The sequence below is a fragment of the Phalangium opilio genome, unplaced genomic scaffold (assembly GCF_054372755.1).
Source record: "Phalangium opilio isolate 3A_F unplaced genomic scaffold, DU_Popi_V2 ptg000209l_1, whole genome shotgun sequence".
Classification (NCBI taxonomy): domain Eukaryota; kingdom Metazoa; phylum Arthropoda; class Arachnida; order Opiliones; family Phalangiidae; genus Phalangium; species Phalangium opilio.
The window spans coordinates 19,846,053-19,867,955 of record NW_028324217.1 but is presented as its reverse complement, the minus strand read 5'-3'; the positions used below and the strand labels follow the sequence as shown (position 1 = coordinate 19,867,955).

Genomic DNA, 21,903 nt, shown 5'->3' with positions numbered 1-21,903 from the left:
GGTAGAAAGACATCATTAAGAACACTTTTATTTAACCAAAAATTAACTTTTTCCCTCTAATTATTATGGAAATGTAGCATAAGATAGTGCAGGGAGAAAAGAGATAAGATGGAGTGGTAATAACGGGCGACATGAGGCATGCAACGTAACTCTCCCAGTGTACCTCGTGCACGCCCCTACCCTTTGGTAGGCGACTGTTAAGCGCTGCTCCGTAGCGCCATTGTATTTGTATCAGAACTAGCTTCTATTTTTAAGACATTACGTTTCCATGCTTTACGACCCTGCCTAAACGCCGTAGATGGGATGCAGAGGCTTCGTTATAGGTATGGGAAAACACACTCCATCCCTATCTCCTTCAAGGGTAGCGTAGCTTACCTTTTACTTTGGTAACGCTTCAACGCTTATAAAGGAGTTAAATATAGCCATTGTAATAACTGTAGTTAATTTCATTAGTTTATAATGATGGATATTAAAAGAAGTTTTGTAAACCAAATACTACCTCTTCTGGTAGGGTTAATTTTAAATTGAAATAAAAAGTGGTAATAATTTTGGTGACATTATATCGTCATAAAATCTAACCTAACCCATACCCAATCTGGTATAGCTTGACAAACAAAAGGAGACTAGTCAAAAATTAATAGACCATCCCATTAATTCTTACAGGGAAGCAAACACCACATGGGTTACTTTCCTCGCACCAATTAGCACAGCTAGAGTCAATGCGAGCTGCAAGTATTTAATGCAATGGTCTATTACAACAACCCACGATTTAGTTCAGACGCTTGCTTCGGCTAGACGTATATCAAGGTAGCTGATATTAAAGTTTTCCAGACTTGTACTCTTTGACAGATGGGTATTGCGAACTAAGTGCATTGAAGTTAAAACTACACCCACAAGCAGACATCCCGTAATAATTACGCAACCCTTCATCTATTTACTGGGAGAGTCGAAAAACAAAGGTACTAGTACTTGATCGTACAAAGTTCATGATTATTTAAAGTTTGCATAATATTATTGTCAAACATTAAAAAAATGTTGAGACAACATTTTAAGTTATTAATCTTTATTAGCGAAGAAACGTTTACCTTCTCTGTAAGAAAATAAACTGCGGTAGTTTTAGATAGGGGTTGCCAGGCAGTTAGCGAGTCAAGAGATAGTAGAGTGATGAGAAGGATGACACTCTGTATCGTCTGAATTCTTTAGTTATGTAACATGATTCTTCCCTGGCGCCAGTGGCGAGGGACCCCCTTTTTGTTTGCTCTCCTTCTCATCAAACTTCAGTTGGGTGAATTCTATAACTGTTTGGTATTTACTAAATCCCAATGCACCAATCAATTAACCAACACACCTTGATTGTCTTGACATGGGACAAAAACACAGATGCGCATGCATGCGCCTTGGCAAAAAGTTAAAGCCTAATAGAGTAATGATGAGGGAACTATTTATCGTGTATTTGATTCAGGTGCTCCAAATTATCTGATGTTGGGAAGAATCATGTTACAATTCCCCCGCTTTGTGCTGGTACACTTCTCTCGAAGAGAAGAATTATATACTTCCGGTTTTATTTAGTACTTGTCTAACTTGAGTAGCGGAGGGCCTAACAACACTGAACTGTTTTAAGGTGAGAGAAGGGGTAAGAATGATTAAATTCACGTTTATACTTTTCTGATTTTATTCAAACGCAGACCTATCCTTTGATTTAACCATTATCACGTCTTTTGTGAAAAATTATGTATTTGATACGCCTCTGCTTTAACCTTAATCACGTCTTATTACAAATTTTCCATGTTTGCTACGCTTTTGTTTTAACCGTTAGCACATGTTGCTGAGCCCAGAACGCGAGTTAGACTTAATTGCGCTGCCGAACCGTAAGCACCGAGCTTTTAAATTCATCCCTAACGTAGTAGACATGTCGATATTTTTGAGTCCGAAAACGGTTATAGGATGACCCGATTACGTGTTTATCGTGTTTATTCTGGCCTTTTGCGTGGCGTTAAGTTTCTATTTTAATCGTAAACGAAAGAACTCGTCCGTTGGTGTCGATAAATTATCGGAATTTCTTTTGGCTGGTCGAAATCTGGCTATTTTACCCGCTACTTGTTCCATCGCCGCTACAATAATTTCACCCGTATCTTTAACAGCGATTACGGGTGATCTCTATTTGTACGGTATTTACTACTTAGTTTGTTACCTTGGATTATGTATTTCCATGATTTTCTTGGCGTTTTTGGCTGTTCGAATGTACAGAAATAAGCAGCGTACTACGTGCAGTGTTTTTCAAGTATGGTGGTTTAGACAAAATTTAACTTTTATTAAATTGAATGTTTTTAAATGTAATTAAATTTAATTAACATTAAATTTTAATTAAATTTAATTAACATTAAATTTTAATTAAATTTAATTAACATTAAATTTTAATTAAATTTAATTAACATTAAATTTTAATTAAATTTAATTAACATTAAATTTTAATTAAATTTAATTAACATTAAATTTTAATTAAATTTAATTAACATTAAATTTTAATTAAATTTAATTAACATTAAATTTTAATTAAATTTAATTAACATTAAATTTTAATTAAATTTAATTAACATTAAATTTTAATTAAATTTAATTAACATTAAATTTTAATTAAATTTAATTAACATTAAATTTTAATTAAATTTAATTAACATTAAATTTTAATTAAATTTAATTAACATTAAATTTTAATTAAATTTAATTAACATTAAATTTTAATTAAATTTAATTAACATTAAATTTTAATTAAATTTAATTAACATTAAATTTTAATTAAATTTAATTAACATTAAATTTTAATTAAATTTAATTAACATTAAATTTTAATTAAATTTAATTAACATTAAATTTTAATTAAATTTAATTAACATTAAATTTTAATTAAATTTAATTAACATTAAATTTTAATTAAATTTAATTAACATTAAATTTTAATTAAATTTAATTAACATTAAATTTTAATTAAATTTAATTAACATAAATTTAATTAACATAAATTTTAATTAAATTTAATTAACATAAATTTAATTAACATAAATTTTAATTAAATTTAATTAACATAAATTTTAATTAAATTTAATTCACATAAATTTTAATTAAATTTAATTAACATAATTAATATATATTGTATTCAATTTAACTAATATTATTAATATATTAATTTCAATTAAACTTAATTAACATTATCATTAAATTAATTTCAGTTAAATTTAATAAATTAGTTTCTTTTTTTCGTCTTAGTTGTTAGAGGATCGCTTCGATGGTTGCGTCAGAAGATCGTTTTCTTCGGTTTACATAATTCATAAAGTAAAGTTTTATTGTTATTATTAGGAATACATACAGCTATTTGGAATTATTGCTCTTTGTTTATTTCTATGCGGGTTTTGTGGGTATTCTGGGCTTGAAAACTTACCATTGGTCACATGACATCTTTCTAACTGTGATTTCATTGTTTGGTTGGTAGTGACGACTGACGTGAGGTTCGGTACGCACGTTAGGTTTAAGACAGATAGAGTATTCGTAACATAAAATTTGTCATGCATAATGATTAGTCTAGCTCCTCCCACATAATAAACCTAGACACGTTGAGACAACGGCTACACAATGGCTTTACAATGTAGATGTATTTATTCATGTTATTATTTTTTTGTATTTATAATTTAGAGTAATTATTATTCTAAACGTTCTGAAAGAAATTTATCTCGGATTTATGGAAAATACAACATAAGGGATAACTTTCTATCAGATTTGAAAGAAATTTGGCTCGCAGAGAATATTTTACCAGGGATCCATGTAATTTTAGATGCAGTAATGGAGAACAGGGTAATTTGGGCGCGGGTCAAAGTCCACGACCCCATTCCCCGGGAAGGGGGGCATGAAACAAAAGGCGGATCATAACGACAGAGGTAAAATGGAACTACGTATACACCCTTTCGACGGGAAAAGGGGGTAGGCAACCCTTAGTATCAGTAGATACAAGGGGGGGTTGCTCCAGCGCCGTGTTTGCGCACTCTCAGATCCAAAACGCCTACAGCGCAGGCGCTAAAAAGCGAGATGGAAGGCAGAGTTTTACCCCCGCCCCTTTCCCTCTTAGACTCGTCGAAAGGGTGTATTTTTCGCCGTCCCCGTCAGCAACGTCATCAAAACATAAATTTTCGTTACGGGTTGAAGGGAGGGCTCCATACTGGGCTACGAGTTGGACTGAAGTAAATACTAACTAACCGTTCTCCATTCCTGCTTCCAAAATTGCATGGATACCTGATTTTACCAAAGTTGTTTATGGAAATTTCAAATTATCTATTTAGGCAAAATTTCTATATTTAACCTATTTAAAACTATCAAAACTTTATAGTGTTACTATCTTGTTCCATTACAGTTGTTACACATGGCTCTGGTGTTATACCTTCCGGCCCTTTCGTTGACAACTCTGACACATTTTAATACGCACGTCACAACATTGGTACTCGGAATCGTGTGCACCCTATACAGTTCTATTGTAAGTATTTAACCCTAAATTATGTATAATTAAAACCAAACTAATTAAATTATTAACAGGGAGGGTTTCGCACCGTAGTATGGACCGACGCTTTGCAATGCATTCTTATAATGGCCGCTCTGTTAATGGTCATCTTTCAAGGCGTAATTAAAATTGGAAGCTGGTCCGATATTTGGTCATTATCCGTTGAAAATGGTTTTCTTACTTCGATAAGTTGGACAGAAAGTGGTACAGCGAGGAGCTCTGTTTGGGCTTTCGTTATTATGGGCCCTGTTTTGTCCATTGATTTCTTCCTAATCAATCAAGCCGTTATGCAAAGGGTTTTAGCTGTTAAATCCAATTCCGCTGCAATAAAGTAGTCAATATTTCAATATTGCTTAAGTAACATCATGGGCTAATAATACCCTGCAAGTTCCAATCTTAGTCTTTCAATGACAATTGTGCTTGTCTAGATTTCTAGTCCATCCTCAGCAGAAAAGTTAACAAAATTTTGGGGAATTCTAAAGTTTTGATAATGAAAATGGTTTGACCTCAATATTAGAACATACTAGCTTGAATGAAAGCGGTGAGATAGAGTGGCAATAATTATAATGATGCGTCATTGAAAGTTTCTCATAGCTCCGTTCGGTTAGGTAGGGAACTATGGTGGAACAGACACGATGTTGGGAGGACTTCGATACCGTCGATGAGGGTACCCTTGCAAGATACAAGGGTACTGCTGCATCGCAGGTCCACGGCCCCGCTTTCATGATTAAAACACCCTACAATGCAGGTGCCAAAAAGAGGCATGGAAATCAGAGTTTAACCTCATTTTATTATCCTCTCAGTATGATCAAACTGGTGTAATATTTCCTCTCAAAAAATATTGTCACTCATTTAGTCCGTGCTTAACAAGTTTATAAACGTCCCTCACTTTAGTTCTGGCTTACACCAAATTACCTAAAGACCACAGGTGACACAAAACCTAGACTAGCCTAACAAGACTGAGACAGTTCCTTGGGAACTTCGAGGGTATAATTAGCTTATGTAAAATCCATCATCTCATATAATTTAAAACATTTCAAGCTCGGTTATCATCGCTGCCATTCTGATTTTGCTTGTTGGTGTGACGATAGGCGCCGCTGCGGGAGTTCTCTACATACTCTACGGACAGTGCAATCCGTTAAGCTTGAAAGAATACACCGGTGTTAAAACAGTGGACCAAGTAATGTCTCCAAATCTCAGAAACTGAATCATTGTGACTAACAACCATTTAATAATAACAATAGATTTTTGTTTATGCCATTGGAGATTTGTTCCTGGATTACCCCATTCTTAAAGGTGTTGCCATTTCAGGCATCATTAGCGCTTCTCTTAGTACCTTTTCATCGTACATCAATGCATTCGCTGCACTCGTGTTAGAGGATTTTCTTAAACCATTGTTCCCAAGTATCACAGCGAAAGAGAATGTTTCTGTTAAGATATGCATGGTTTTAAGTAAGTAATATGTTTTGAATCTTGATCCAGGAAAGATTCATGATGGAATAAGCCTCTTCGATGTAAAAAAGAGGGTAGGCAACCCTCAGTATCGGGACATACAAGACGGTTGACCAATAACTGTCTCTGTTCACTCTCTGCTCTCTGGATACAAAACGGCTTGTGCGCAGGCGCTGCAAAGCTAGATGGAAGGCAATGGTTTTACCCCCGTGTCTTTCCCTCTTGGTTACATCGAAGTGATCCAGAGAGGTTTGGCTTATGATGGCTCCTCCCCTCAATGGCGGCGAACTAGTGTGAGAATGCTACTGATTGGCTAAATGGAGCCTGCGTTTTACAGACCTATGTTTACTCCATATTTTTAAAAGATCATAAGAATCAATGAATTTTTTCTTACCAAGGGTCTGTTCTGAAAACACGTTGTTTACAAACAATTTTTCTTCGTAGGCTTTTTATTTGGATTACTTGCAACTTTCACCAGCCTCATAATACCGCTGATTGGTAATGCCGTCAAAGTTTTAAGCATAATAAACGGACTATTTCGTGGACCCTTGAGTAGCATCGCTTTGTTGCTTATGTTTTACAAGAAACTAACAAAAGCCGTAAGAGTTCACCATCTTGCACCAAACCAAAAATGAATTTATAACATTGTCCATTTTTTTTCTCTTCTCAAGGCTTGCTTGTCATCTTTAGTGATAGTTATGACTCTCATCGGTTGGATTGCAATTGGCAACTCTTTGTACGTGAAGAAAAACAAATATAAAACCCTGGGACACTCTATTGATCAATGCGCCCTTGACTACTGGGAAACCAATCTTAACTCATCTGTAAAGGTCACTGTGGAACAGAAAGGGTAATGTACTCAAAGTGTTAAAGGCTGAGAGATCCAACAAAAAGGATTCTAGGCTAATTCAAAGTCGAGAATGGAAATAAAAATGGGCGATTGACAATCCTTTTCGTTGGATACAGGCCTTAAAAACCTTTTTGGCTATTACCAGGGATAGATTTAATTTTAGAAGTAGGAATGGAGATTAACGGTTAGTATTTACTTCAGTTATTCCGACTCATAGACCACCCAGTATAAAGCCCCTCCCTCCAACACGTAACGGTAAGTTTAAATTATCTTATTGGCGGCTCAATTAAACTACGTTTTGATGATGTCGCTGGCGGGGACGGCGAAAAATACGTATTTCCTTTTTACCTCTGTCCTTATGACCCGCCTCTTCTTTCATACCCCCCTCGTCCCAGGGAAGGGGATCCGGGACTTTGACGCGCGCCCAGATTACTCTGTTCTCCATTCCTACTTCTAAAATTAAATCTATCCCTGCTATTACAAATATATTTTACAAGAATCACTTGCTATTTCTTCACGAATCTGTTTTTTCTTCAATGTAATTGACAGAAGTATTTTCATGCCTTTGTACGAGATATCATATTTTTGGTACACCACTATTGGATTTTCATTGGCTTGTCTATTGGGAATTGCCTTTTCAGAAATTTCAGTCGCTTTCCATGGTGAGAATATACAAACGAATCCTTTCTTCAGTATAAAGTGTATTAAAACAGAATTTTTTCATTACATAGCACGAAAAAAATACTCGCAAGTTCAAACTATGTAAGTTATATCAAAGCAAATAGATGAATGAGAGAGTAAGGCAGTGAAGTGGAAGATCACTCAATTCTCCAAATTTCCTTTTAGAGTCCCTGCCAAAAATGGAGAACCAGAATCAGCTCAATTGACATAAAAATTATTGCGTGATATCAGCAGAGGATAATAGAAGGATGAAATACAATCACCCCGCTTTTTGGTACACTTCTCTCGAAGAGAAATATTATATACTTCAGTTAATACACTTTCTTAAGTTTGTTCTGTCTTATACTAGTGATAAATAATATATAAAATTGTTGGTTTTGTATATTTCTTTAAATTAAAATTAGTAAAGATATATTGTACAGTTTACGATATAGTTAAATTATAAATATAAATATATAAAGTGAATTTAAATTAAATACTGTTATTCCCACTACGATGCCTTTAATCATTTTGATTGATTTCTCTTGTCAAAATTATAGAATGGCATTCACGATTACCTCACGTGCTTACCGACTTACGTAAAAGTATACGTAATAATAAAAATGCATCTTTGTTAGTTCATACAAAATATTGTTAGCTCGGCACCTGCGAGTTGTAGAACTATTCACATTAATAACCGTCGTCTTGTCAAACAGGAAGTTGGACCTACAGTTCAAGGTAGTGTCCCCCGATGTATTTCTTACATTGGATTTGATTTTTACAGGGTATTTTCGATAAGTCTGCCATAAAATGAGGGGAATGTTCTTTGGGAAATTTAGAGTTTGAAAATGTTACATTTTTCCGTCCAGGCTACTGTTGTCAAGATTTTTGAGTATTTTACGATTCGCCCCTTAAATTTCATTGAGAAACTGAAAGACAATGCTAACTTAATTAAGGGGTCATCCCTAAAACACTAATCAAATCATAACTCGAAAACAGTGGCCCGGACGGGAAAATGTCATAAAATTTACATTTTCAACTCATAATAGCCCAAAGCGCATCTCCCTTAAATTATGGCAGACTTATCAGAAACAGCCTACACTGTATTTTAGGCATAAGAAATTATTAAACCCTAATAATATGAAGCTGTTAGGAGCCTTTAATATACGTCATAAACGTGGACTTACTAGCTAGTTTGACAATGTTGTTAAGAACCATCAATTAATATCAGATTTGAGCACTGGATTAGCAGGTGTTAATTTAAGTTAACGTAAATTGATAATTAATTGTACCATCGATTATTTAGGCGAAACGAGATTTACGTCTTGATCAAAATACAATTCTGCTCTCAATCAAGTTATCTTCGATGATCGTAACCCAACATTTTTGGAATAAGATTAATGGTTCACCTTGAAGCTAGTAGAAATATAAATAGCAGTTAAGCGGGATAACACCTCATGCATTTTCTGATCTCGATTGGGTAAACTGCACAGCCAAAATGACAAAGTTATTCAGAAGCATCTTTTTCGTTGTCTGCGTCATGGCTTCGGCCGCTATTTACGGTAACTATTTTCTCTATCTTCACTTGGCCTGGCTTGCTGAACTTAGACTAATAATTGGATCTGAAAGAACTCTGGAGAAAAGAGCTTAATTTTTTCTAAATCTCAGAATTTTCAAATTTTAATTACCGATGATTTGCTTGAATTCAATTTTTACCTCTCCGTGTGACGTAGTCCAGGAGAGGTTCTGTAACGGCCGTGTCTGTGTGTGTGTCTGTCTGTCTGTCCGTTGTTACACCCACGTCACCGCGTTCGCAGTTTGCGTATCGGAGCAAACGTGTTCGCCATTTCCGAAATGCTTTCACAGTCACGGAAATGGCTCCTCTACTTGAGTTCTCACACCACCATCATCTGATCTTTGTCCATCCCACATGAACACCAGTCTGGTACTTATCTGGCTTCCAACACCATCATCTTCTGTTCTTTGTCAATCCCACATTGACACCAGTCTGCACTTACACTGGCTTCTAACAACCACCATCCACTGGTCTGCCGTCTATTCCACATAGACACCAATCTGTATCATTGGCTTCTACTCCATTATCATCGTTTGGTTTTAGGATATACGCGGCGATCAGCTAGGGTTACGAGAAACGTCTAGCCTCCCTATGGTGGGATCGCCACCAAAGGTTTCCGCAATTGCGCTTTTTCCTTACTATTACAATGGAAACGAATCGTATATATACCCCAAAATTTGAAGAAAGCGGGCAAGAGGGGTACCCTTCACTTTAAACGTCAATATTAGCAAAGTTTGAGAAGATAATAGGTATAACTTTATTTTAAACGATTTAACTATTATTAATGTTAATTATTGAAGATTAAAATAATTAAAACTAATTATATTTATTTAAATATTAAAGATAAACCTCTCGTGCAAAGAGAGAGATTATCATCGCCTCCTATATCTACCAAGGCCCGTGCATGCGATATATTTCCTTCATTGCCTCCTATATCTATCAAGGCCCGTGCATTGTGATATATTTCATTCATTGCCTCCTATATCTATCAAGGCCCGTGCATTGTGATATATTTCATTCATTGCCTCCTATATCTATCAAGGCCCATGCATTGTGATATATTTCATTCATTGCCTCCTATATCTATCAAGGCCCGTGCATTGCGATATATTTTTCAAAACAACAACAAAAATGGGAAACCCCAACTCAGAAACATAATAACGTTTTCATTGGATACTTAAGTTTATATAATCTTCTTGACACGGAGAGGTAATATTTTGGTTTTCCCAACTTGTCATTAGTTGGCCCTTTTTCACCAACGAAATGCAAATTACAAACGTGGTGATGTTTTTTCAAATTTGATGGGGTAATAGATGTTCTATTAATACTTGAAACCCATTTTTTGGTGATTTCCAATTTAGAATCATTCTTTCTCTTTCCCGACTTTGGAAGTTTGCAAAAAAAGGCAAATACGTAGAATTGTGGAGACGCACTTGAAAAGAACAGAATGCCAAGTTGTACGAACAAGCAATTTAAATGTCGAAGAAAAGTAAAGGCTTTGATCACGTGAATCAGCGTACACTTCAATAATATAAGCAGTATAACTACACTAAAGTGCGTAACAATATGGCGTCATGCCACTGTTATTTGTTATTAAGTATTTACAACCACAACGATTGAAAATGAGCATCGCTTAGGGGCTTTCGACCCAAGATTAGTTTTCATCTAAGTTTAAAGCGGAATTACGTCCAAAATCAGGGAGGCCGTGTCTCCATCATTCGCGTTTTTCGGAGGGGGAAAAAATACATTGGGATTGTATTACGAGCAGTTAAATGAGAAGGCGGAAATAGTGGCTTAGAAATATGATATCTCAATCTAGGTCCTCAAGACTATTAAAGAATGAAATGACTTACGTGCAATTTCCGAACGAGGCGATGAGGTTTTACCTTCTGGATTCTTTGGAGCGACATCTTCTAATGTCTCCGAGTTGGACTCCGAACTATCATGATGAACTGCAATTGCAACTTCGGGTAAATCGCTTTCCATAGAGACGGAGGTCAGTTCTGATAGTTCAATTGGGTTGCGTTCTACTTCAGGAACACGCACTGGCACACTCAATATATCACTTTTCTTTGCACCTGTCAAGTTGATTCTGTATTGGTTATCATCAACATTCAATTCAGGAACACCAAATTTCTTCAATGGAGTTGAATTATCCTCAGTGTCCCTCTCTGTCGAGACACTTGGCGATTTACGATAAGGATCGTTAATGTTAATATTGTTTTCAAGAGGTTCTCGTGGCGGATCGCTCTCATTTCGAATAGGTTCAACCTTAATTTTAGGTGAAGGCGCACTTTGAGGCAAACTGTCACTGTATTTCAGTTTAGGGACACATGGATTCGTATTTCGCGTTATAAACCCCATATTTTCAGTTTTTTTCAAGGTAGTTTCGGTGTTTGCATTGCCAACCTCAGAAACAGGTGATTCTTGACTAATATTTTCTTTACACAGGTTGCCTTGGACATTGTGCATCACAACTGGAAGGGTTAACTCCTGGCCATTATTTCCCAAATCAACATCAACAGGTTCAGTTTTCACTAATTCATCGTTAGGAAATTGAAGTATTCCACTCTTCTCCTATTTTTTAAGCAATTAACAATAACTTTCATTCTTAAAGTAATTCTCTTTCCAATCGAGTATGAAAGTGAAGGATGTTGCATACCATCAGATCTTTGATTCTCCTTTCCAAGTCTTTAATGACCCTATGAGTCTTTCAATTTCGTCTATTTGCTTATTTATCGTTAATGATGTTTTCACTCTCTCTTTTGCCATTTTTGAAATTAAAACATTACACTAAACAAAATGAGATTCCATTACAAAACAATCTTCGGAGTTTCTTTGGCTGAACGTATTTTGAAGGGGCAAGCAAGAAAAAGGGGAAGATAATGACACGCAAGAAGGGGATCAGCAACAAAGGCCCTCGTCGGGTTTCTTTGTTAATAAAGAAACGAAGGACGTGTTGCCAATCCCCTTAGCTTTGTGCCAATCCTGATAGGTGTTTTCACCAATAACCTTAATTAATTAACCCACTCATAGAGTTTGGTTCTATTTTAAGGGACACCTGATTCGACAACTGATCCATTTAAATTTTCTCATATCTCTGTGCTTAATTTCACACTGCTAAAAAACCCCTATGCTTTGAAAAATACCTTGGCTTCCAGTTTCCTAATTCGATCATCTCTAGCTTTTACTTCTTTGATTAGATCATCTTTGCTCAAGTGATCATAGTTACATTCTTCCTCGTAGTCCATTTCCTAAAAACAAAGTTTTCCTCATCTTCAGTTTGTCTTAAACGTGCAATATTGCAATAATTTCGCAAATACCTCTTTGATCGCCAACCTTTGAAGATTTACTAAACTCATTTCGGAATTTTGAAAAGAGAGTTGGTGAGATTGAAAATCTACCCTAAAATGAAATAATTTTCCAAACTGAAGGTAAATCAAAAACGGACAAGGAAAGTTTCCCGTTCGCTATAAAAAGCTAAGAAAAACATAGCGATGCTTAAATTGTGACACTTTTGTTCAAGACTAGGGATTTTCTCAAGCACATTTTCTGAATACAACTACAACTAGCTTCGTATAAATTATTTATTCTGCTAGCATTTTTTATTTTTTAAACAGCAAGAAAGATCTATTTCTTTTCAAGGTATAATAGTTTCAATAGGTTTGGATCCGTTATGCCTTGTTGACATGATCCAAGTTGCATTATATTCATCACTTACCAGTTTAAACGTTCCACCATAACACGACATTCTTTAACAAATTCCATCACTTTTTGTACAGTTTCCCTGTTAAGATAATATACGTAACATTTTAATAATAATAAAAAGTATGGCCATAAAAAGATTTAGTGTTACCAAGGGCGTTTCCCTCAGTTTAATATACATTCTTACCAGGCAAGGCTTAAATTAACGTGGTTTTGGTTTCACAGTTGCTCACACCAGGGTGGGAAATAAGGAATATTTTTAAACTGGACATTGGGCCAGCGACCCCTCTGGCCTGGAATAAATAAACTGGTCCATGACCACTGACCAGGGCCCATCGTCTGCTAAATTGAAGAAGTGGATGATTAAAATATATAAGCTAATGTCTGGACTCTGGAAACCATTGAATTTTCTTAGTGGTCCTGTGGACCACTGACCCCCCTCCGATTTAATTTTTAAACTGGTCCGGGAAATTTTTAAACTGGTCATTTGCCCTGTGCCACCGCCTTATTTCCCACGCTGGCTCACACTGTTCTGTTTTTGGGGTCTTAAAGAGAAAAAGCTTCAACCTTTATTAAGAGCTTTTCTTGTATATATATACTCTTTTTAATAATCAATAAAAATACATTAAAGCCTTCAAAGGAGGAACAGTTACCGTAACAAAGGTATTCACTAATCACTACAAAGTACGAACGCCAAAAAAAAGGGAACGTCTAGCAGACAGCTTTAACTTTTTCCTAACCGCCGTCAATCAGTCTGGGAAATAAGGATTTTTTTAAACTAGTCCTTGGGAGTACAGTGTTGGAAATAAGGATTTTTTAAAACTGGACACTGGGCCAGCCACCCCCCCCCTGGTCTGGAATAAATAAACTGATCCATGAAGATTGACCAGAACGCGTCGTCTGCTAAAATAAAGAAGTGGATAATTGAAATAGTTGAGATAATATCTGGACTCTGGTTACCCAGTTACCCTTGAATTTTATTAGTGGTCAAGTACACCACTGACCCCCCTCCGATTAAACTTTTAAACGGGTCCAGGCAATTTTTAAACTGGTCCTGGCATTTTTTAAACTGGTCCTGGCATTTTTTAAACTGGTCCTGGCATTTTTTAAACTGGTCCTGGCATTTTTTAAACTGGTCCTGGCAATTTTTAAACTGGTCATTCGCCCTATGCCACCGCCTTACTTCCCACGCTGCTTGGTACCAGTGTTCCCCCCTAGTGTCCGAAATAATAAACTGGTTTCCGGACTGGCCCCCACCTTTGTTCTTAATTAATAAACTGGTCCTGAGGACCAGTAACCCTCACTTCTTGAATTTTAAAACTAGTCCAAGCAATTAATAAACTGGTTTTGAACCAGAGGAAGTGTGCTGAAGACTGCTGTCACTGCTGTGGAGTGAAGTGTGGTTCTCTAGAAGTATCATGTCGAGAAAATATCAGAGATTCTGCCAGGCTTGGACCGCAAAAACTATCTATAACAATTTTCAAAAGCGAGGGGTGGGCGTGATAAACATTCGAAGGTCTATAGGATGTGCAACTCGCTGTACCAGAGAGAATTTAGAAGGGGAGTGGAAGGGGTGGTTTGGAATGTAGCGCAACGTCGTCTGCTAAACGTTATCTAGGCAGGTCGATTTCCGGTATGATGCGTTTGTAACAGAGAGATTTTAGAACACGTGACCGGAAACTCGCCTACCCCAAAAAGCTCAACGCGACATCTTGTTTGAGCGTCATCACGTTTAATAGAATCAAAGGGGGGCCTTCCACTCCCCTTCTAAATTCTCTCTGGCTGTACTAAAAAGTAGACAAGTCGATGCTAGCGACGTCAGCTAACAGCGCTGGAAAGTCTTGCCCTCATAGATGGGCACTATCATATCATTTGATAGTTTTACCACTTGATACGATAGAAAACTAAATCTGCCCCTATCAAAGTATCAATTTTGATAGTTATTTTCGAGAAAAATTTGAATTATAATGATCGATTGAGTTTGATAGCTTAGAAAGTGCACTCGAAGTTGATATGATTCATTGATTCGTTGAAATCTTCTAGAGAAAAATATCGATTCTCAACGTGATCTGGCTACTAACCCCATCTTTTAGAAATCATAAAAAATGATAGGCATTATTCCTTGAGAAATAAATTGATTCTTTGAGTGAGTTTATTTGGCGACATCTGTTTTCTGATTTCATTTTAAAAAATTATGTGCTAATCTTTGATAGGCAATTTTGATAGTTATGAAAATTTCTGGAAAGATAAGTCGTTTTTTGAATGATATCGAAGTTTTTAATATATTTGAACGTTAGCAAGTGTAGGTTTATTCTATAAGAAGATTCTGTACTTGGTGGTCGTTATAACCCTCTCAAACAAATAAATAAAAATAAAATAAACGATGGTTCAACAGTTCAAACTGTGAAGACGGAGCTTCTTGTATATAGAAGCTCCGTGCTGTCACTGATGTGAACGACTACTCGAGGAGGAAGAACGATTCCACGAAATCATCCAAACGTAGAATTAGATAAATTAAAGTGTAGATTTTCTGATTTTTATTACCCACAGTTTTAATTGCAATTTTTGCCTTTAATTATTATTAGTTAACCGTTTATAGTAGATGGTTTAGATTAAATCAAGGGCGAATAATTTGAAAAAGTTTGGATAGTAGCTTTTGAACTATAGACAGTTAAAAGTCAAACTTGAGAAATGAGATTATGGAAATTATATGAATATATGAAAATATTAGAAATTCTACAAAATCAGGAAATATCAGGAATCGATTAAACAGAGTAAAAGTAGGTAGAGCCCAAATCAGTTTGATCGAAAACAATCAAATTTAAAGTCCGGAAATTAAATAATCGATTAATTTAGTCGTTCCTAAAGATTTCAATTTGATTTGATAGGCAAAAAATCTATCTAACAATGAGAGCCAATCTAACATATTGAAGGAAGATTTGATAGTTTCACCATCTATGATTTGTTGAGAGGGAAAAAATCTATCTAACAAATAATGCCCGTCTAAAATATAGCTAGAAGAATTGATAGTTTCGCCAAATATGATAGTTTGAGAGGAAAAATATCTATCTAACCAGCAGTGTCAGTCTAAAATATAGTCAGAAGAGTTGATAGTTTCGCCATCTATGATAGTTTGAGAGGAAAAATATCTATCTAACCAGCAATGTCAGTCTAAAATATAGTCAGAAGAGTTGATAGTTCCGCCATCTATGATAGTTTGAGAGGAAAAAAATCTATCTAAGAAGGAGTTCCACTCTAAAATATAGCCAGAAGAATTGATAGTTTCGCCATCTATGATAGTTTGATAGGAAAAAAATCTATCTAAGGAGGAGTGCCCAACTCTGCTTGCCCTTGCGTGATAAATTAAAAGTACCGGGCTATAGCCCACTCGATCACGCGCTCAACGAAGCAAGCTGCTCGCATTAAAGGCAACACTAGTAGGCGGGACGTTGCTTTGCTTCTTGGCGCCGAGGGAAGTACGCTGAAAAGGAGACTTCCCACCTGTGTGTTGGTTTCTCTTCAAGTAAACAATGGAATGGTCTATTCATATACTAAATCTCTAATACAGTCCTGCACCGCTCAAAAACGTTTCATTTGTTAATATCTCATAGGAAAAATATAGCGGAACTTACACCTGAAAATTGATATTCTTTAAATAGATTTTATGAATTTTAATATTCGTTCGAATATTAAATGCTTGTACAACTAACTTTGTTTCAATAAATGAAATGGGTCGAAGTTACAAACTAAAACAATTAAAATTCACTTATAATAAAATCAGAGTTTTAAGTAAAAAATTTAAATTGTTAAAAATGTAGTAGTATTAACTCATAATGAAGATTATACGTTGGCATCCTACACTACTGTTTCTTAATAGTTTTCATTTAGAATTCTTTTGAATATTTAGTTATGGTCAATGGTTTTGAATATTTATTGCGATCACGTGTTAAGGATTTGCTGGTAAAGTCACACTGATCACATCAGAAGGGTTTTTCTCAACTGTGAACGCGTTGACGGGTCTGATAAAATTACTCTCGCAGCTCACCTAAAATCACAATGATCAAATACGAAGTTTATAAATACCATGAATTCGTTGATGTGTGATCAATAAGCACATCGACGCGCTCACGTTGTCACTGATCACATTTGAATGGTTTTTCTCCACTGTGAATGCGTTGGTGTCTGATTAATCTAGTCTTGTGAGTGCTAGCATATCCACACTGAACACATTTGAATGGTTTATCTCCACTGTGAGTGAATTGATGTGTGATCAAATTGCTTCTTTGCGTGCAGGCATAATCACAATGATCACATTTGAATGGTTTTTCACCACTGTGAATGCGTTGATGTCTGATCAAATTATTCTTCTTCGTGCTGGCATAATCACACTGATCACATTTGAAGGGTTTTTCACTACTGTGAATGCGTTGATGTGTGATCAAAGCATTCTTTTGCGAACATATATATCCACACTGATCACATTTGAATAGTTTTTCTCCAGTGTGAATGCGTTGATGTGTGATCAAACCACTCTTCTTCGTACAATTATATTCACACTGATTACATTTGAATGGTTTTTCCCCAGTGTGAATGCGTTGATGTGTGATCAAACCACTCTTCTGCGTGCAGGCATAATCACACTGATCACATCTGAATGGTTTTTCACCACTGTGAATGCGTTGGTGTCTGATTAAACTAGTCTTGTTATTGCTGGCATATCCACACTGTTCACATTTGAATGGTTTCTCTCCAGTGTGAATGCGTTGATGTGTGATCAAACCACTCTTTTGCGCACATTTAAATTCACACTGTTCACATTTGAATGGTTTCTCTCCAGTGTGAATGCGTTGATGTGTGATCAAAGCACTCTTTTGCGTACATTTAAATTCACACTGATCACATTTGAATGGTTTTTCCCCAGTGTGAATGCGTTGATGTGCTATCAACCTACTCTTGTGCGAACATTTATATTCGCACTGATCACATTTGAATGGTTTTTCCCGACTGTGAATAAGTTGATGTGTGATCAAAAGACTATTCTCTTTGCTGGAAAAGTCATCACATTTGAAGATCTTTTCAACGTTCCTCTTTCGCATTTGACGTTCTTCATCATTTTTGGGATACTCGCATCGAGTTGAAAGTTCATTCTTGGATTTTTCTACAGAAAGAAAATTAACCCTTGAATATAAGTTTAGATCGAAGTTAGCACAAAAAGCTGAACCCTCTGTTAAATGCGTACTCGAAGCTCCCCAATCAAATCTGCAATCGCCCAGCCCCGCTCAGGCTCTCATTATTACACCTTGACCCTGTCGCCACCCGCCTCAAAATTAATAATCTCTGCCTCGTTCACGACTTTATTCATGGTCACCTTGCCTCCGCCTTCTCCGACTATTTTACCCGTAATAGACCTTTTCACCGGTAGAGCGGGGGTGAAAAGGGGGGAAAAATTTCGAGAGGTGAGCATGCGTAGAAAGAATGTTTGGGGGCAGTGCAGTACTTTTAACCATTCGTTTTGCCTTATTTGCTACGCATTCGAGTTTATTGTTATAAAACAGTGTTGTATTACTTGTTGTAAAAGTATTAATTGAACTTCCGAGGTGAAATTTTATCGAATTCAATTGATAGACGTAAAATTAGGGCATTTAATGAAATTCTACTCACTAAATTGGGCGCCAGGGCTTACGGGCATTTATACACAGCGCTTTCGGCACGGCATCGGCGGACATCGCCGTCTATTCGCCGATGAATTGATGATCCCGTACCGTCGCCAAGGCTTAGTGAGCTATAGCGGCCTACTAATATCAATGCACCGTTTCCATTGGAACTTAAACACTTTATTTCTTAACATGATTTTAATTGTACTATCTCGGTTTTAAATACTAGGCATTTTATTTTAATATTAAATTTCAAAAGGTCTCCCATACGTCCATCGTAGTTTAGTTTACACGTTTAACTCCATAGAAGCGCTATAACTCATGCCCCCAAACATTGCAACTTCTCATGCGCGGCCCTTAATGTGAACAGGTCTATTCAAGTACTCGCACCCGTGGTCACTCTCACAAATTATTTAAGCCTAGGGCTCTAACTACCTATCGTCAAACTCATTTTACTACTGCCGTCATTGATGACCGGAACTCTTTACCCCCTGACCTCGTTACTATTACCAATAAGTCCCAATTTCGCCGTAAATTATCCGAGTATTTTAAGTCTTTACCTTAGCTTAGTTTCTTGATCGTTTGTTTCGCCATACTTGCCTCCCCCTATAGCAGGCCCCTCCATTCCAATTGTATCTTAACTTAATTGTTCTCTTTAAAAATGTATATATATTCTATTATCTCTCATAGGAAACGCATGTTATTATCGCTGCTCACGCTTAAGCCACTCAGCTGGCTCTGTGGGCAATTGTCTTGTATAAATAAATAAATAAATAAATAAATAATTTGTGTCTCCTTGATACAAATTTTCCAGATAATATAATGTTCGGTTTGTTTTCAAAAAGGTTATGAATTTCCAAAGTTTTAGAGGATTATCATTCACTTCTGAAGAAGTTTAATTATCACAAAAATTATAGTTGAAGGGAGCCCAGCCAAAAATGTAAATCCCTCATAGGAAAAAATAGGAGTATAAATAGTATAAAAAATACTCTTCGGACGAAATTTTCCGATGGAAAATCGTCGGCTGTTGCAAGATATCCCTGACCAGTTTTGGTGATCAGTTGCTCACCATGCAGATCTTACTTAATAATTTTTGGTTCATTGGTATCACCATAAGTTTATAAGATGTGTTCCATAAGTATGACACTTCCTATACTTCGTAATGCTAGAGACATAATGAGAGCTAGTTCGAGAACGACACATCAATTGACTACACGCGGTTTTGCAAGAGTTCCATCATCCTATTTAGTCTAAACTAAGCCTTTGACAGCACCAAAACCAGGCGTCGCTTTTCGAGAATCTATGACTCTTCACCTACGTCACTTCATGACAAGCGTTCAGTATAAACTGAGAAACTTATGTAACATGTCTTATGAACTTATGGTATCACCGTGCGACGCGTGATTCGATAGACTTTTAAAAAATCATTTCAAACCCTGAGATATTTTCACATTTTGCAAATTAATAACTATGGTTAAAGCAAAAAGGAATATACTATAAGAAGATATAAGTTGCGAGATCTTCCGCTTATACTCTTACGCCGGTGGACAAGTAAGCCCCACCTCTTTCATGTCCGTCATTACTCCGCCCTGTCCCATTGGATCCCGTGGGTGTTGGGTCATACAGACACGAATGACGTATTCCGACTATAGAAAAAAACCTCGAGCAAACTAAACAGAAAATGGAGGCTAACCGCGGTGCTGAAAAGGTACGACAGTCGTTTTCATGTGCCATTAACAACCTAGTTAAAGGTTTTGAATCTAACTTAGATTGAAGGTTATTGAAATTGTCTGCTAGTTCTGAACAAGCTGGTTACTCGGATTAAAGTAGTTGTTGGATATTTCCTTGTTTTAATGGTCAATGTTTTGGGGGGGGGGTGGTATATATCCGTAACCAAATGTTGTACACAACATGTTCATTGATACTTTCCACTCAGTTGTTCCCAATAAACACGATCCCTCATAATTGATGGACTTTTCAAAATCACCCTTTTTACCAGTGTCAGTGGATATATTGCTCAAGCTTATTTTCAAACACGGTAGCAGTATGACTCTCTCAGGTACTCACACTTTTTAAGAATAAAATTACTTACCAATTTTCGAACTAGCAGACGAATGGTTTGAGGCGCAAGGTTCAAGGGCATCTAAGTTGGACACTGAAGTATCGTTTTCAAGTTCAGGCAATATATAGGGTAAGTCGCTATCCAGATGAACCGGGGTCATTTCCGGCAAACCGTAGATCGGTTCAATATTTCCTTTTTCACGACACTTATTTTTAGATTCCTGTGCTTCCAAAGATTCTACAATTGATTCGTTCTCCATATTTCTTTCAAGGGACAATTCCAAATCGTTTTTTGACTTCGACATTCAGTTGAGGAACTCACACTTTCATGGACTGCGACGTAATATCCCGATTTTCTCTGTTTGTCAAGGACCTTTGACACGGAAAATTTTAAAATAATAAAAAGATTTGGCATTGATAAGTTTAGTACAACAGAATTCTAAGTCGAGGCTTAAAAAAATGTACTTTTTTAGTAATAATGTTATCATAAATGGTTAAGTGATTTTTTTACCTATTTGAGATTTTATGGACTATTTGAAATAAGCACCTCTGGGCAATCGCATACCACCTTGCCCTCTTGATAACAAAATTCTCGCGGTACGTGCTCCATGTCGAATGAAATTTAGCGCAAGATTTTTTAAAACTGGGCCAGATGTAGAGGGTGCAACGAATTTTTTTTTAACAGGAATGCAAAGCGTTATGCGATTGGTCGGAGGTGCTTATTTCAAATTATCCATAAAATCTCAACCTAATTTGAATTTTGAAATCATTTGGAGGTATTTCCTGAATATTTCATAATGTAGAAGAATCCATAAAAAATCGCTTGATTTCACCCTCCTTTTAACTTTTATAATAATTTATTTTACCCATGTGCATTTCTTTTATTATTGATTAAACTCTATAAAAATAATGTTATTAGTTATCACTTACACTGTTCTGATATTCTTGCTCTTTGGAGAGATAGATTCCTCTTTTATTTACTGTTTTCCAACTGTATGGCTAAAAAAATTCAAATTAACTGAAGTTGTTACGGATTCCGGAACAAAAGATAACTACACCAATTGCCGCCAAAAACTAATCTCTAGCAGTAGGTTTTAATTTTTGAGCACGGCGCGGCTGGGTGCCGGAGCTGGCACCAGGGGTATACCATAGCCAACTCGATCATGCGCTCCTGGACACAAGCTGCTCGCAGTCGCAGCGGCTAGAGTGCAGGCTTGGAAATAAGGTTTATTTCTGAACTAGTCCTCCGGACCAGTGACCCCTGATGTCTTAAATATGAAACTGGTCCCGGGACCAGTGACCCTTCCCCAATTTATTTTTCTACTGGTCCCAGGACTTGTGGTCGTTCTCTCTTCTAAAAAAATCTCTCTCGGCTTAGGGTTGTATACACAACTGGACTCCT

At 36.3% G+C, this 21,903-nt stretch overlaps 2 protein-coding genes across 2 annotated transcripts; one reads left to right on the top strand and one right to left on the bottom strand.

Annotated features, from left to right (window-relative positions):
- Positions 1 to 462: 462 nt before the first annotated feature.
- Positions 463 to 7,737, top strand: LOC149621138 (sodium-coupled monocarboxylate transporter 1-like). Its single transcript, XM_089854712.1, has 13 exons — positions 463 to 507; positions 605 to 732; positions 1,999 to 2,281; positions 3,265 to 3,330; positions 4,400 to 4,519; positions 4,579 to 4,874; positions 5,585 to 5,723; positions 5,788 to 5,995; positions 6,440 to 6,594; positions 6,667 to 6,845; positions 7,395 to 7,507; positions 7,577 to 7,607; positions 7,692 to 7,737. The coding sequence occupies exons 1-13, from the start codon at positions 463 to 465 to the stop codon at positions 7,735 to 7,737; spliced, it is 1,809 nt and encodes a 602-aa protein (XP_089710838.1).
- LOC149621137 (uncharacterized) lies at positions 3,629 to 16,872 on the bottom strand. The gene is made up of 9 exons (XM_089854711.1): positions 16,832 to 16,872; positions 12,803 to 12,868; positions 12,405 to 12,486; positions 12,231 to 12,335; positions 10,935 to 11,658; positions 9,222 to 10,513; positions 6,390 to 9,138; positions 4,593 to 6,319; positions 3,629 to 4,533 (listed from the first exon to the last, which is right to left on the bottom strand). Exons 1-6 carry the CDS (start codon positions 16,870 to 16,872, stop codon positions 10,374 to 10,376), a joined length of 1,158 nt encoding a protein of 385 aa, XP_089710837.1. The 3' UTR covers positions 3,629 to 4,533; positions 4,593 to 6,319; positions 6,390 to 9,138; positions 9,222 to 10,373.
- Between the last annotated feature and the right edge of the window lie 5,031 nt (positions 16,873 to 21,903).

Bases quoted from the DNA above. Each gene is read 5' to 3' on its own strand.
- LOC149621138 (XM_089854712.1), top strand. From the start codon at position 463: ATGGATATTAAAAGAAGTTTTGTAAACCAAATACTACCTCTTCTG. The intron at 508-604 runs GTAGGGTTAATT...AATCTGGTATAG, and splicing joins ACCAAATACTACCTCTTCTG to CTTGACAAACAAAAGGAGAC. The intron at 6,846-7,394 runs GTAATGTACTCA...TGTAATTGACAG, and splicing joins GTCACTGTGGAACAGAAAGG to AAGTATTTTCATGCCTTTGT.
- LOC149621137 (XM_089854711.1), bottom strand. From the start codon at position 16,872: ATGGTATTTATAAACTTCGTATTTGATCATTGTGATTTTAG. The intron at 12,487-12,802 runs GTAAGTGATGAA...ATTTCATTTTAG, and splicing joins ATGGTGGAACGTTTAAACTG to GGTAGATTTTCAATCTCACC. The intron at 12,336-12,404 runs GTATTTGCGAAA...CTTTGTTTTTAG, and splicing joins AAAGGTTGGCGATCAAAGAG to GAAATGGACTACGAGGAAGA.